Source organism: Cucurbita pepo, chromosome 18, assembly GCF_057944985.1.
Source record: "Cucurbita pepo subsp. pepo isolate OVF chromosome 18, ASM5794498v1, whole genome shotgun sequence".
NCBI classification, from domain to species: domain Eukaryota; kingdom Viridiplantae; phylum Streptophyta; class Magnoliopsida; order Cucurbitales; family Cucurbitaceae; genus Cucurbita; species Cucurbita pepo.
This window is the reverse complement of record NC_141815.1, coordinates 7,905,488-7,921,241: the sequence shown is the minus strand read 5'-3', so window position 1 is coordinate 7,921,241 and position 15,754 is coordinate 7,905,488. Positions and strand designations below refer to the sequence as shown.

The 15,754-nt window shown below is 32.8% G+C and overlaps 1 protein-coding gene across 3 annotated transcripts; it reads left to right on the top strand.

The window, feature by feature from the left end:
* The first annotated feature begins 255 nt into the window (after nt 1-255).
* Nucleotides 256-9,866, top strand: LOC111780605 (3-hydroxyisobutyryl-CoA hydrolase-like protein 1, mitochondrial). 3 transcript variants are annotated; one of them, XR_002812864.2, is made up of 15 exons: nt 256-672; nt 749-829; nt 946-1,014; nt 1,183-1,246; nt 1,991-2,070; nt 2,784-2,867; nt 4,290-4,374; nt 5,994-6,079; nt 6,164-6,285; nt 6,837-6,897; nt 7,072-7,170; nt 7,378-7,479; nt 7,556-7,597; nt 8,445-8,740; nt 9,848-9,866. XR_002812864.2 is itself a non-coding variant. In XM_023661045.2 (14 exons), the coding sequence occupies exons 1-14, from the start codon at nt 544-546 to the stop codon at nt 8,562-8,564; spliced, it is 1,224 nt and encodes a 407-aa protein (XP_023516813.2). In that variant the 5' UTR covers nt 256-543; the 3' UTR covers nt 8,565-9,000. The 3 variants fall into 3 exon arrangements, 1 of the variants encoding a protein (XP_023516813.2); XR_002812863.2 differs by lacking the exon at nt 9,848-9,866 and adding an exon at nt 9,287-9,794; XM_023661045.2 differs by lacking the exon at nt 9,848-9,866 and having other exon boundaries at nt 8,445-9,000.
* The last annotated feature ends 5,888 nt before the right edge of the window (nt 9,867-15,754 follow it).

Here is a 15,754-nt window from a genome sequence, read left to right as displayed (position 1 = left end):
ATTGTGAACTCTATTTAAATTATTTCGAATATTTAAAAGATATTTTAATAAAAAATAAAAATAAAGAATCGAATTTATCGTAATGAAAACGGAACCATAATTAAAAAAATATTGTATTTTGCATAATTAAATTAAAATGTTTCCAAAATTGTTGGAACTAAAAAAAAAATTGATAAATATATTTATATATAATTTTATTTTATTTGTGTAATTATTAATTTTTTTATTTTCTGTTTCCCCCTTAAATTCTGCAAAATAGCCGCGGTATTTTTGGCCTGTTTCTGCTCGATGAAGTTGCAGGAGGTAACAGCAATGGCGTCGAGTAATGAATAACCAAATCCTCGTGCTGTAGCTTCCGATCAATACGACTATGTTGAGTCCAAGATTCTTCTGCACAAGCTTTATCTCCCGCCTTTTTCGTCTACAAATTGTTGATTGCGACTTGCAGAAAAGATCGGAAACCAACTTATTCTTGCAGAATCATTTGTAACTTGGGGAATTTTCGCAGCAGAAGGTAGGTAGAAGAAGAAGAATTTGTTGAAGATGATGATTCAGAGCTTGAAGGTTGCGTTATTTACTAGGCGAAGCCTTCATAGTGTTCGTCTCCTCGCTCAAAAGAGAAGCCAATGCTCTCTTCCCGTCCATTCCACTGACGATGATCTCGATCAACAAGTCAGTTTTATAATTACATAATTTCCTTTGTTTAAGACCTTAGTTCAGCTCGTTCGCTTATGATTCTCTCTCGCAGGTGCTTGTTGAAGGCAGCGCTTGGTCCAGAACCGCTATTCTCAACAGACCTTCGGCTCTCAATGCTCTCACTACCAATATGGTGAAGATATTTTTTCATCCCAATTCGCGTATTTGTTAGTTCATTTTGGAAAGAATATGAAATTACTCAGATGGTTGCATGAAAATTTCTTACTCTTAAATGTACTTGGTGCTTAGGGGGCTAGACTGCTTAAATTGTACAATTCTTGGGAAGAAAACCCCGATGTTGGTTTTGTAGTCATGAAGGTAATTTCTTGCCCTTGGTGATCATGGGCTTTTCTCTTTTCCTATCAGCATCTGTTGAGTTTTCTTATAGTTTCGTTTTAGATGATTTTTCATTTTTGCTGTATTTGTACATTTTCATTTGCAGCTCACACTTCTTAATCTAATTTTTGAAATTTTGGATTATCAAAGGGTAGTGGCAGGGCATTTTGTGCTGGTGGAGATATTGTTTCGCTTTATCGTTTTATCAACGAAGGTAATAGTCTGATGTGCTCTGTTGTATTAACACTCAGTTGACTATATGGCTCAGATTAATGGAATCTCATGTAAGAAAACAAAAGTAGAACAATTTTGCACAGAAGATCTTTCCATGTGTATTAATGAGCTTAGCTTCTGCGAAAGTTGAGGACCAAACAAAAATATAAATGTGAAGATGAAGCACAAAATATCGATATCATCCTGTGTGAAGATCAGTACATTAAATGGTCACTTGTCTTGTATGTTTTTCTACTCAACTGTCAGAGTTTATTGATGGACGTTTGTGTCTTTAATGTTTATAAATATTTTTAGGAGTAAATCAGTGAACCGAACTCCAGGAGTAGAGGGTTTCACCGAGCTATATTTTGAACATTCAGAGAGAATTTGATAAGTGCGGTTTTGTAGTTTAATTAAATAATGTTTAATGGTTTCAACAGAATGGATCTATTTATATAAATAACTTTTAAATCGATTCATGGATCTATTTATTTCACTATATCATCCAAAGATGTTAATCATGTTACTTAGTCACTATTTTTACAACTTCTAAAATTTTTGGTAGCTTTCTTCGGTTTACTGTGTCCTTTTACACTCGACAGTTATAAAGGTAATGGATGATATTAAGAATTAATCATTGAATTAGGGTTCTTTTATTAGATTAAAATATAGAATTGACTCTCATATGGTTAACTCATCTCTCACTTTTGATTAAAATTGCTATCCATGTCTTGGGTGACTGCAGGGAAGATGGAACAATGTAAAAAGTTTTTCAGCACATTGTATACTTTTATGTACATAGTTGGTACATACCTGAAGCCCCATGTGAGTTCCTAGTTCTCAGATTTGTATCTAGAACATTTGGCTCCATTTTCATGACAATGTGGCGCTTCTTGGTACTGAGATGAAAATTATGGTGTTTTGTCTAATATACTCATATTAGATCAAAATTTTCTTGAGCAAATATTGTCTGTGTGGCATGCAATATACTCATACATGTGTGTGTGTGTGTGTGTGTGTGTGTGAGCATTGGAAATGTCTACAGGAGCTTTTCATCAAAAAAATAGGATGTCTATGTAAAGTTATTGTATAAAGTTACTTTTAGGGAATTTAGGATGTGTATGTAAAGTTAATATACAAAACTGACTTTTGAGGGTACATTTGGAAGTTTATGGAGATGGAGTTAGATTGATTTTTCCTGGTGGGTCTAGGGAAGGTTTACCACTATGCCAAGGCTGACACCATCCTCTTGATTTTATTTAATTAACCTTGACTTTTTGGAGGAGGTCTTGCATATGTGTGATGACAGAGTTATGTGACTATATATTCTTCATCAGTGTAACTTCTATCTACATTAAGTGGAGATACGTTTCTTTTTAAAAAAGAACTTTTTTGGCTCTGAAAAAATTACAAAAATGTGAAAATCCACTCCTTAATCATTAACTTGGATTCATTTCGGCTGATTGTATGTCTTCTTCCACATTTATTACATGTAAACACCTAACTTCTCCAACATTGCGTTGATAATTTCCATGCAGGTGGCAATTCTAAATGGCATTACCATGGGTGGTGGCGCTGGAGTTTCACTCCCTGGGACTTTTCGAGTTGCAACTGATAAAACTGTAAGTCATAGGCACTCCATACCCTCCTTCCTTTTTTGTTAAACTCAATGTCAAAAGATAAAGTAATAGTATTGGCATGTAACTGTATACACTTGGCCATGTATGTTAGGTAATAGTTTTCTGGAGGACATTATTCACTTTCTGTTTGCCTCTTAATTTAAACTTTCTGGGTGAAATTCCCTTGGTATCCCTGATTTTCATGAAGTGCTAAATATGAATCTCTAATAGGCCAGAAATAATAAATGTATACCAAAGGAAACATGTTTGGAGTGGGGGAACTTAGAGTGAGTGTAGATTGTTAGTTAGCTTGGGGGTGAGTGAGAGAAGTCGTGATGGAGAAATTATAAAACAGCGTTTGCCAATTGTTTTGGCCATCCAGAAGTGGCAACCTTACTTGTTGAGGTGGAAGTTACTTGTTCTAATGTAACAAAAGAATGAAGTTTCTGTCAGGCAAGCTTGTTGTAGTTAAGAACTCACTGGGCGCTGGATCTGCCTGGAGGTGGAGGAAGGTACAGCGGTGGGCTCTTTAGTTGACTTGTCAAAAGCCTTCTAAGCTTGTTGCATCTGATAATTTTTTTCAGACAATTTTATTGATGTTTGTAATTTACAAAAGGAATGTGATAATGCTTACAAAAGACCTTCCCAATTTACAATGAGGGAGTAATTTACACCAAAAAATGACATGGTAAACAACATTGTTGAAGAGCCTAGCATAAGTTTGTGTCTTCTCCATGAATACTTCTTAATTTCTTTCTTTGTATGGATTTTGAAAGAATGTCATAATGAGATTTGTACAATTAGCGCTTTTTTCATTTTTTAAGGGATGGTACTTTAAGACCATGTCTAATAACTCCTTTACCTTCCTAGGAAAAGTGAGGTATCATCTGAAGATATTGAAAATCTTTATCCAGAAATTATAAGTTAATACTGCATAAATAGGGTGTTTTGTGATTCGTTGTCTCTCTTGCATAAAGAGCACCCATTTGGAAAGAGTCATGTGGCTTGTTAGATATGCTTCCATGTCTCTTTGATCATAGCCATCTTGCAATCAGAGAGCTAGACAAAAGAGGATACTACAAGCTATCCTTCACCCACACTATAGTGAACGAAGAAAAAAGAAAAACCAATTGGAGCTGATGATACCCGACGAAAAAGATCTTTAATAGTCAATCAACCAAAAAAAGAGAGTTCAAGGAATAGACTGCCACTTGAGAGAAAACCCATGCAATCTAAGGCTATTGGATCCTACTAGGATAAAAATCCATCTGTCTCTGTTAACATTTCTGTTCCAGATTGCTGAGGTTTGATACTGAAGCTAACAGACAATCAATACAATAGTTTCTCATTATAATCAGTATTGAATGATTTCATTTTAAAAGCTTTTGTCTTGATCGTCAAGTACATTTGTTCAACCAATTTCAGGTTTTTGCTTTCCCTGAAGCGCTAATTGGTTTCCACCCTGATGCTGGTGCATCCTTCCACCTCTCTCATCTGCCTGGTCGCTTGGGTAACTTCGATACTTTCCATCATATTTGAATTGTTTCAAAATCTTGCACGGTGGAAGCAAATTAAGGTTATTTTTAGGGAAGGTAGTGGTGTTAGTTATAATTATTTCATTTTCCAATGCTGCATAACGTTTGTTCATTTCAGTCTATGATAACAGTGTCCTCTGACTTGCTTATGGAGTTTGTACGTGCATGTGACTGCTTTTAGATCAAGGGATGAAACTATTGTGCTTTAGTTGTGTTGAACTGTGAAGCATAGACATTTTATTTTCCTAATGCAAAATCAGAATAACAGTAATATATATTTGAAGTGTTACCTTGTTTGCTTCTCCTGGAAGTGTTTCTTCATTTTTGTGTTGGATAAAGCTAGTATGCGTGAGTGAGATCTCCTTTTCGTTTGTGAAGAATGCTGAATGTCTTTTGGATTTTGGTCTTGAATATATGAGAGAATAGACTTTGTTTTGAGGCTGGAAATGGATTCCCATTTGCTTTCAGCATCATTTCAACTAAAATAGTGATTGTTGTGTTCTGATTACATAGGTCATGTTAATATTGCATGGGGGTGTGTTGTGTTTCGTGACTTGGGTGCCAAGCATCTGGAGTACCATATGTGGGTATAAGTTAGTGACTAGTATGCGCATATAGAATTGGAGGAAAAAAAAAAACAATCTTATGTTGAAAGAGGTCTGAATATAATCATCACCCTTTTATAAGGATGATTGCGAAGTAAGGGTTCTGGCCAAGGCATGGGCTCTGGATTTGCAAAGAAAAATTAAAGGATACCTCTTAGCCTTTAAAAAACTGAAGGATTCTACATCTGTTTTCTATATCTCATCAACCAGATGCTGTCTAATAGAAAGGGTGTAATAGTTAGTCGCTGATTTTCTATCAGCTTTTTAACCTTCCCCAGTCTGCATTAGAGTATATTTCATTCCTTCGTTTTGTTGTTTTCCTAAAAAACACTTTTTGTCAAATTTTCCTAGAACTTTAGTCTAACGATTTGTGTGTTGATTTTTTAAAATGCTTCCAATCTCAAACCAAGCTCCTTCGGTTTTGATCTTGTACTACATTATGGGACAAATTTTGTAGGAGATATAATTATATGCTATCTAGTACAAGCTCCGAGTTCCACCTAATTTTCCATGAGTTTGGGAAACTTGAAATACTCGTAACCCTGGTAATGACGGTAGAATTTCCCATGCACACCGATTCTGCAATGGAACTGAAAGTTTAATTCTCTGAAGTAAACCTTGGCGTGAGCACTGTCAAGAGATAGCTCACACAAATCTCACCTGCGGGAAATCCTTGGGAAATCAAATGATTGGCAACCAAACTAGGGATTGACAGATAAATGAGGGAAACTATTTCGGTAGGGACTACTATATGTGATGAAGGAACCAAACAACGCCTGTGCTTTGTCAATGTAATTTACTGCAACAGTGATGAATTTTTTCGTGCATCAATAAGAAGTATAAGATATTTGAGGCAGTGTGCTGGTTGGATCCTGATAATGAATAGGTTATTGTTTTCTCAGCATAGCGAAATAAGTTCGAAGTTAGATTCTGAGTTGAATTGAGAAATCAATGACTTTCATTTACGTTTGATCTGATTGCATTTGCAGGAGAGTACTTAGCACTAACAGGAGAAAAGCTCAAAGGAGAAGAAATGGTTGCTTGTGGGGTTGCAACGCACTATTGTCATAGTTCAGTTAGTTCTTAAATCTTTGGCGTTCTAGTTTTAGAGGATCTATTAGATTTTGGCGTCATTAAACTTGTTACTTTCTAATTTCAGAGGCTTTCGCTAATTGAAGAGCACCTAGGGAGTTTGGTTACGGATGATGCTTCCGTTATTGAATCTTCATTAGAGAAATATGGTGATCTTGTTTATCCAGATAAAACGAGTGTACTTCACAGGTTCACAAAATTGATTGTTTTCAACTTTGTTTTTGTTTTGTAAAGCCTTTTGAAAATGTCTAACCGCTATTATATGGACCTGGAACATATGACAACGAGACACCATTTTGCTAGACTAGGACATTGTAGAATAAAATATTAAAATGTATATTTAAATTTTAAACACATTTCTATTTCTTAACATGTTTGAAGGATTTGATGTAATATGAGGTGTTTTATCTTTTTTTCTTTCTATATAAGCATTTGTGGGTTGAGCCTCCCTTTTTGTTTGTCTTTTAGAAGTTACATTTGTCTGTCTCTTTGGCAATAGCTATCTTTCCCCCACCCCTCAGATTTTCCCTATTAATATGGCGTTTAAGGGTAAAGTTAAAACAAAAAGTTGTGGACACTTAAAATTTGGTACTGACAAGCTCAGGGAGTGTCCAAGCGTGCTTATGGCTAGTGCATGTGTTCAAGAAAGATAGTCTGCTTAAAATAGAGTTTGCCTGCTTACAAATAAAGAACATGCTTTTGATCTGATACGTTTGTTTATCTATTTATTTGTTTTGTAGGATTGAAACACTTGATAAATGTTTCAGCCATGACACTGTTGAAGAAATCATTGATTCATTGGTTAGTTCATATTTCTAGATATTTGATCCATATTTGATTATCTTTTGATTGATGAAAGTTAAAGAATTCATGAAGTGATATTTGAACTTTTGTTAGATGCTTTTTTTCTCAATAAATTTCCGAAAAGAAGTAAGATTATGTATTCTCTTATTTTCAAAACCACCATACTTTCAGGAAACTGAGTCAGCTGGTACAAATGATCCATGGTATACCACCACTCTAAAACGATTGAAAGAAGCGTCACCGTTGAGCATGAAGGTCGCTTTGAAATCTGTATGGCGTTTCTCTCTCTCCCTCTCTCTTGTTTCCTTCTCTACTCTAGTTTTATTTCCCATTTGGAGTTCAAAAGTAGAATCCTCTCCCATAATAACAGGTTCAAATCATTTTGTCTTCCTCTCCACTCTTCTTAGCAGAGGAAAATCTTATCTTTTCCAATTTTTGTTTCCAACTTGACTTATCATAATTATTGAACTTGTTCAGATACGAGAAGGAAGATACCAAACATTCGATCAGTGCTTGACTCGTGAATATAGAATGTCCCTACAAGGGACATCCATGCAGATCTCGGGTGATTTTCGTGAGGTATAAGTCTAATAATCACTACTAGACCTCTAAAGCTGCAAACTCTCCTGATCAGTTCTTATTTGCAAAACATCAGGGTGTTCGGGCACGGATGGTGGACAAAGACTCATTACCAAAGGTAAGAGATTAAATGATACTTGAGTTTCTCATATATCAAACAAACTTCAGAACCTAAATTTGAAATTGGTATCTGTCACATCGTTCTTTTCATCTTAGTTAATTAGGTCTATATTCTATTTTGAAGTTTCAATTATGTTATTGAACTTGAATTATGTTCTCATTTTCTTTTTAATTGTTTACAATTACCAGGAAAAATTGCAAAAAAAAAAAAAAAAAAAAAAAAAAAAAAGGTTTTATTTTGCAAGTTGCAAGAAACCACATTCAAACTATGGGTTGTTGCAATCACACATTCCAATTTTCATTTTGATTTATCCACCCCTAAGCTTATGAAATTATTACAATTACCTTTAACTATTGTGGAATGCACAAACCACACCTAAACTGTAAGTATTGTTTCAATCAAACTCTTGAACTATGAATTCTCATACTTCAATCCAATTCTTTACATCATTTTTCTGTTTTCTTATACTTAGATGGTGGCTCAACATCTGAAAATCAATCTTAATAGTTAATATATAGTTTTCAAACTTTATAGAATAAAACAAAAATTGAGTTAAATTGGATTGTGACTATATTTATAGTTTATGAGTGGTTTGTGCATTCTGCAATATTTAAAAGTTTAATTGTACCATCAAATTGAGAATTTGAAGGTGTAATTGTAACAACCAATATAGCTTTGGGTTGGTATTTTCAATTTTCCCTATATAGTTTACTCTGTCTATTCAAAGTATAGTAACTAAGCATATAATTTGACCTAATTCTTAATAACAAAAGCTTTTGTAGATAATATGGGAACAGATTCTTGTGGATTCTTAAACTGTGTTTGCCTTTTGTTATGATGCCAGTGGAATCCCCCTACCTTAGAGCAAGTATCTGAAGATATGGTGAACCAGTATTTCTCTCCACTTAGTGATTTTGAGCCTGAACTTGATCTACCCACCAAACTACGAGAAGCCTTCCCTTGATTTTGCCACATTTTCCTCTTGGAACAATTGATATGCTCAAAGTATTTTAAGGTCCCTGAATTTTCAACATTTGGATTCAGGTATTGGAGACTCTTACAGGGTTCACCCAAATTTGCTTGCCCAATCCTTCAGGCAAGTTTCATCCATTGTCGTCTGCTTATTGCCACAATTTAAAGGTATGCAAAAAACTAGACTAGAATGTGTAATTTCATTGCATTAGTGTTATTGATATTGGCATCTCTGCTTGACATGTGTGAATTTATGTTCGAGTTATCTCGATCAACATTCATTCATGTTAAATAAATTAAAATGCCTTCCTGTTTTATCTTCTTACATAGATGAGCCATTAGAATTTGGAATTTGAAGCTTTTTTTGCTTCGAACATACCTTTCAAGGGTTACTTGAAGAATGTTCGAATGTTCTTGGCCTTTCTTAAGTATGTGCCTAAATTCTTAGATGGGGTAACGTTGAGACCTCTTGCATTATAGTTATGATTATTATACCTTCTTCATTCATTTACTTATCATCTTCAACTTAGTTTCTCTATATATACGTGTGGTAAGAGAAGTTCATTTGCTAACATGAACACCCCCAGTGTTCGAGGTGTCTCTATTTGCTCTTAAAAATTGTAGGTTTGAATCTTCGTTCCATAGTTTGTGATGTTATGTTGAAAAAAGAACCGTTCGTTGTGTTTTAACCATCATACATTTTTGAAATTGTAGGTTTGAATCTTCGTCCCATAGTTTGTGATGTTATGTTGAAAAAAGAACCGTTGGTCGTGTTTTAACCATCTTCCATACATTTTTGTTGAGTGATTTCAAGAGTGCCTGCATTTTAGTTTACTTAGATATGATCTAATTCATCTCTCTGAAAAATATATGTATATATATGTCGACCCACTCCATACATTGAGCCTATCATAGACTTTTTAGAGCGTGGATTGCAACTATAGTTAGTAATGGTCTTCACCTTTCTAAACAAAGTCACATTCCCAATTTATATGAACTTTCTTTAGCCTAAGCACTTCATAAACCAATATCCAACAAAATTTAGACACTTCCTTGCCAGGCCATAAAGAAAGTTCTCACCCTTTTAGACCTTTGCTTTATTTTATGTTTTTCTTAGCTCCTTTAGCGGCTTGGCCAGTTACTCGAGATTCCCGATTATTCCATTTTCTAATGTTAGCAACGTATAGCAGTCAAATATGATCATTTTCTGCTCGAGACTTTTTACTATTTTTTCTCATGTGGGAGTTAGAATGAATTCCCGTTTATCTAGAGCAGTTCCAGAATAAATAGGTATAGGAGCGAAGCTGCTTGACCGAGAGGGAGAGGAGCGAAGCTCTGAGACTCATATAATGGGCGAATGAGTGAAGCTGCGGGACCGAGAGAGAGAGAGAGGAGTGAAGGAAAATGAATGTTTCGTTTCGAGATGAAAGTTTAGGACCAATTGTGATATAAAATAGATCAAATGATTTATTAGACATTCACATTTTTTTAATGTCTACTTTTCTCCAAAGTAAGACTTTTTCATACACTCCAATAATTCTTTAAATTAGTTAATTCACGTGAATTTGAATGTCATGAAAGTCACAAGTCTAATGTAACAACTAAGAACTTTTCAAATCTTTCAAAAGATTTTTTAAGCCATAAAAAATTATTTGAAAACAAGTGTCTTTAATCCAATAAAATCTCGTTTTCTTCTAATTTTCAAATACTTATTTTTCATTTCACATCTTATATGCATTAAAATGAAATGCAAACCATATGATTTATTTTGCATATGACTTTTCGAATGTCACGTTTTTTAAATATTGATTTTCATTAACCCTTTTGTTCATTAAGATCCAATGGGAATCTTTGAATATATATAATGAAAGTCTATGAAAATAGTAGTCGGTGAAATAATTGTATGACTTTTTTGCAAGCTATCACCCTTTTATTTTCATATAACTTTTATTATTGTTATTATTATTATTATTATTATGATTATTTAGCATTTATGGTTGAACTCAATTTTCCATGACATCCATTTGAATGAGTATTGTTTTTCTGGTCAAAAAGTTATATTTGGAAACTAACACACAAAATTATGAATATTTCATGTTTTGGAATGAGTTGGAAAAAGATATGCCATGTGAGCTTTGTTCTTTTGTTCTTTATTTATTTATATATATATATATATATATATATATATATATATATATATATATATATATATGTTATTTTGATGGGGCTTTTTAGAGTCGTTCAAAAAAGAAAATTCATTTTTTTTTTAATTATATATTTAATTAGTTAAAGATATTAGACTAATAATGTGAGCATGGTAGAAAATTATGATCATAAACTATGATAAATGAAAACTTGTAATGATATACTTTATTGATTTTTAATGTGTAGTTAATGGAATATACCATATAAAATTAAAGTTCAACGATTTTGTTGACAAAAACGTGAGATTATTTTTTTTTTTAGAGTTATTGTAACAAGCCCAAACTCAACCGATGCTGATTATCCTAATTTTCTCTTTGTTTTTTAAGTTTTTGGGATTTTATTGAGAATCTTGGAGGTTGAATTTTAAAGAGTTGTAGAAGGAAAAAAATGCTCGAGATGCCTCATGGGAACTTGTGGAGGAGTAATCTAGACGTTGGGATCGTTCTTTTTTGTCAAGAAACGAGGTATATCCAAGAGGTAAATCTACGATTTTTTGTTCATGGTTTCTCTTTAGATGTGAGGGAAAATCCTTCGTAATAAGTTCTAAAATTTGAGTCTAATAATCTAGGAAAAGATCCTCATAGGTTTTGTGTTGAAACTCGGCCAAAAATCGAGTCGAGAATCGGAGTTTTGGGACATCACAAGTTTCAATAAAACTGAAATAAATTCAACAGTTTAGATGTCTGCCGTAGATGACAAGATTATACCAATTCTACAAATTATTTAGTGGTGATTACGGTATTAATGAACATGAGAGTTACAATTTTACCATCGATTATAAATATTGTATAACCATTTTATTTTTTATTTCTTAAAACTAAACTTATAAATTATAAATACACTACTAAGATCACAATAATGGATAAGAATTAAAGCTTAATTATTTTAATACACCAATTTTATTTTTCATATATATGATTTTTGAATAAATTATAGTAAATTAAATCAATCATTTATTGATGATAGGACTATAAAATATAATAATTTACAAGTTTTATTTATAAATAGTTTAATTAATATATGTTCTTCTTGTTCTTATTCCAACATGATCATACCAAATTCTTAATCATAAATTGGTTAGTCTATGCTCAACAAATCTCATATAATTATCGTCCCCTATCATATCTCAATTATAAATTTTTAAATATAATGGATAAACATCGAAATTTTCATCTGATGATTCCGACATTCTTCTGTATCTCGAAAAAACGTTTATGCGATAGCTCCAGTATCCTCTTGCATCTCCTAAAATTTTCATATGATGACTCGACATTGTCTTATATCCCCTGAAATTTTTATCTGATAGCCCCGACATTCTCTTAAAACTTTCATCTGACCGTCCTAAAATTTTTAATATTTATTCTTATTTATGCACAATATTTACCTCCACCCTTAATTTTGGAGCTGCTCCCCCAAAATGCCTAATACGAATGAAGATAGTATTCTTTGATTATAAACTCATGATCATTCCCTAAATTAGTCGAGTGGGACTTTCATCCACCGACAACTATTAGTTCTGATATGGTCTTTCCTTAAATGGGCAAAACTCGCTCAGATCTTTTTCGATAATATCTTCATTGCATGGAATGCCACACTCAATTGTCAGCAGCGACAGGGGACTCAGTCTTCATAAGCTATTTCTGGCACGAGCTCTTTGGTTTGAATTTAACATGAGTACAGCTTTCCACCCCAAATCGAGGTGGTTAACCGATACTTAGAGAACTACCTGGGATGCTTTACAAGCGATAGACCAAGGGAATGGGTACGTCGGTTACCATGGGCAGAATAGTGGTACAATACCACTTATCATTCAACAACCAAAGAAAGACCGTTCGAAGTGGTATATGGGCGCCCATGACCTCACATTACAATTCGTTCATATACTTTTCTATATTCGAGCATCGCACTAAATAACTTTTTTTTTTAATTATTATTAAGAATACGTATTAATTTTTTAAAAAACAATATTTTATTGCATATGGAAAATAATTTAGCAACATTTGAAAAAAAAACAAAATTTTCTAATTTTTCTTTTAAAAAATGAACATATTTTTCTTGTAAAATGCTTCATTTATTAAATAATAATTATAAACCCACTCTTAATCATTGGGTTATTATAATTTTTAAAGGACAAATTATTTCCAATTTTTCAATTAAAAAATTATTAAATTTATATTATGGTTGTTGTTGATATGACATGATACATTTTTAAAATAGCTATGTTATTATTTTAATTAAACTAATATATATTATTAATATATACTTGTTTTCTTTAAATTTGGATATTCAAATTATCATATTAAAAAATAAAAATATAAAATAATAATAATAATATTTGCATTAATGCCTAAATATCTGATTTATCCATTATTATTGTATGGAGTTAAGAGAAGTAAACAAATTATAAGTTTGGGTAAAATGGTAATTTTGGTCTTGAGTGACCCTCGAATATGAATTCGAGGTAATTTATTTGACTCTCCCGACACCCAATAGTGAAAAATTGTTAGCCACATTGTGACGGATTCACAAAAAACTGAAACATTGTGACGGATTTACCCTTTTCCGTTAAAAAGAGAATTGGTTGGAATGTCGCACCAAATATGAACATAATCTTAGCTACTAACTCCACTTCTGAAGAAATCGGGTCAAATCATTTTAGGTGAACCTAACAAACTTAGCCCTTTTCTCTCCTCAAGATTTTAAAACGCTTACACTAGGGACAGGTTTTCACACTAGAAATGTTTCGTTTCTCTCTTCAATCGATGTGGGATCTCACAATCCACTATGACCCAACGTCCTCGCTGGCACACCGCCCAATGATTGACATCTAATATCATTTGTAACAGCCCAAGTCCACTGTTAACAAATATTGTCATATGTGGGCTTTCCCTTCCGAGCTTCAAAGCTTTGAAATAGGAAGAGTCAATGATAGAAGATTGGTTTCGGTAATCGTTAATCGAGGATTGTTATCTGGTTCAAGCTCTTAAACCCAACCAATGACGTAAACTCACGAGAAACGGAAGTTTGCACGAGTTTATGACGTAGTTAGATAATGCAGGTTAGACGAGTTCTCGAGTCATATGAACGCTTCTAATAAGAAATATTAATATTCGTGCGAGTCGAGACAATGGACACTGATATGAAAAGAAAAAAATAATAAAAAAAAAATCGACCACGTCCATAGAAAAAACGAGAAACAAAGCGTCGGTGACGCTGCGAAAAGGTCACAGACAACGCGTTCTCTCTAAGGATTACTACAATGGGAGTGTTAGCTGTCAGTCACTATATAACTCTTCTGTCTCTCTCTGACGGTTACTCTCTCTGACAAACCCATGCGAAACCATACGACGTCGTTGACCTATCCCAACCAACCCTCCTCATTGGACTGTGACCCACCATCTACATGCCTTTATCATATCCCTCCTGGCGGCGGCGGCACCTCCATATCCTCTTTGGGCAATCCCGTAATTTCAAAACTCCATTCACGTGGTCAATCAGATCTTGACACGTGGACATCCGTTTCACCTTCACATCCGTTTCGTACGGGTCATAAGTACCCTACTTCCATACTTCATTTCACACCAAAAATAATAATAATAATAATAATAATAATAAAAACAAAAATAAAATAAATTAAAAAATATATTTTTTATTTATTTATTTTTTAAATCACTTTTTTTGCATGGAAATACACGTGTGACAGTTGTAGCTCCCTCTCCATTATCGGATTCGGTGGTCAATAAAAAATATTAAATTAAACTAAACTTTCATTTATTAATAATAATTTAAAAAATATATAGTTTCAATTTCATCCAATTAAACTCTTAATTTAAATAAATGATAAAAAGTAATATATATATATATTTTTTTAAATATAAGTTGTTTATGCAAAATTATAAAATTTAACATAGAAATATGTTGAACCGATACCACATTCAAATAATTATCACACGAGCCAACTTAGGTGAATATTCAGTGGACCAAAGTTGATGTTCGAACAATAACAACTGTGAAAATTGAATCGGGTTGACAGAATTCACAACAAAATCCAACTCAACCTTCTATTTTTAGATTGAGTTGGGTCTGATTGTGGCGTTAGCATTTTTTTTTCAAAATTATTTATCCTACATGTTATATTAAAATTTGGGTTGGATAGGGTTGTGAATCTTAATTTTCGGTTGACTCAATCAAAAAAATTTCAACCTACAAACGGAACCTACGGTTTTTAAAAATTTCAATTTAATCCAAACAAAAATAATCTAACCCAATCTGACTCTTTATGGTTTAGGTTGAATAGTCCGGATTATTCGAGTCTTGTATGAACATCCATGTGAGATCCCACATTGGTTGAAGAGAGGAACGAAACAACGAATGTGTGAAAAACTCTTCCTAATAGACAGGTTTAAAAATCATGAGACTGACAACAATACATAAGAGGACATAAATTTCACGTTTATAAAGAAAAAGAAATTCGAGGAGCAAAACAGTCCACAGGAATAGAAACATCTGACAGTTCTCCAGCAAAAACCACGCGCTCATCCACACACGCGACAGATCATCACACACAGTTGTTTTTTTTTTTTTTTTTTTTCCATAAATATGTGTGAAAGCATTTTTGTATATTTATTATTTATTATTTATTATTTTTGCTTGGAATTTTTGGAATAAATAATTTTATAATGCATGGTTTCATGTGGGCGAGTTGCATATTTCTCTACTTTCCGACAAATTAAATTATATATAATTCAGCCTTTTATCTTTCGGTTACACTAATTAATACAACTTTATTCATTAATTATTTTATTTTATTTTAAATATTTTTATGAATTATATTTTTTGTTTTTTAAGACATTAAGTCTCCCTTAAAGTGACATTTTTTTAGTATAAAATAAAATTTTATTATAGATTATTCTATTTTAAAATAAAAATAATATACTTTCTTCATTTTTATTTATTAATAAACTTGTTTAAAAATAT

Bases quoted from the DNA above. Each gene is read 5' to 3' on its own strand.
- LOC111780605 (XM_023661045.2), top strand. From the start codon at position 544: ATGATGATTCAGAGCTTGAAGGTTGCGTTATTTACTAGGCGAAGCCTT. The intron at 4,375-5,993 runs GTAACTTCGATA...TTGCATTTGCAG, and splicing joins TCATCTGCCTGGTCGCTTGG to GAGAGTACTTAGCACTAACA. The intron at 6,080-6,163 runs GTTAGTTCTTAA...TTCTAATTTCAG, and splicing joins CGCACTATTGTCATAGTTCA to AGGCTTTCGCTAATTGAAGA.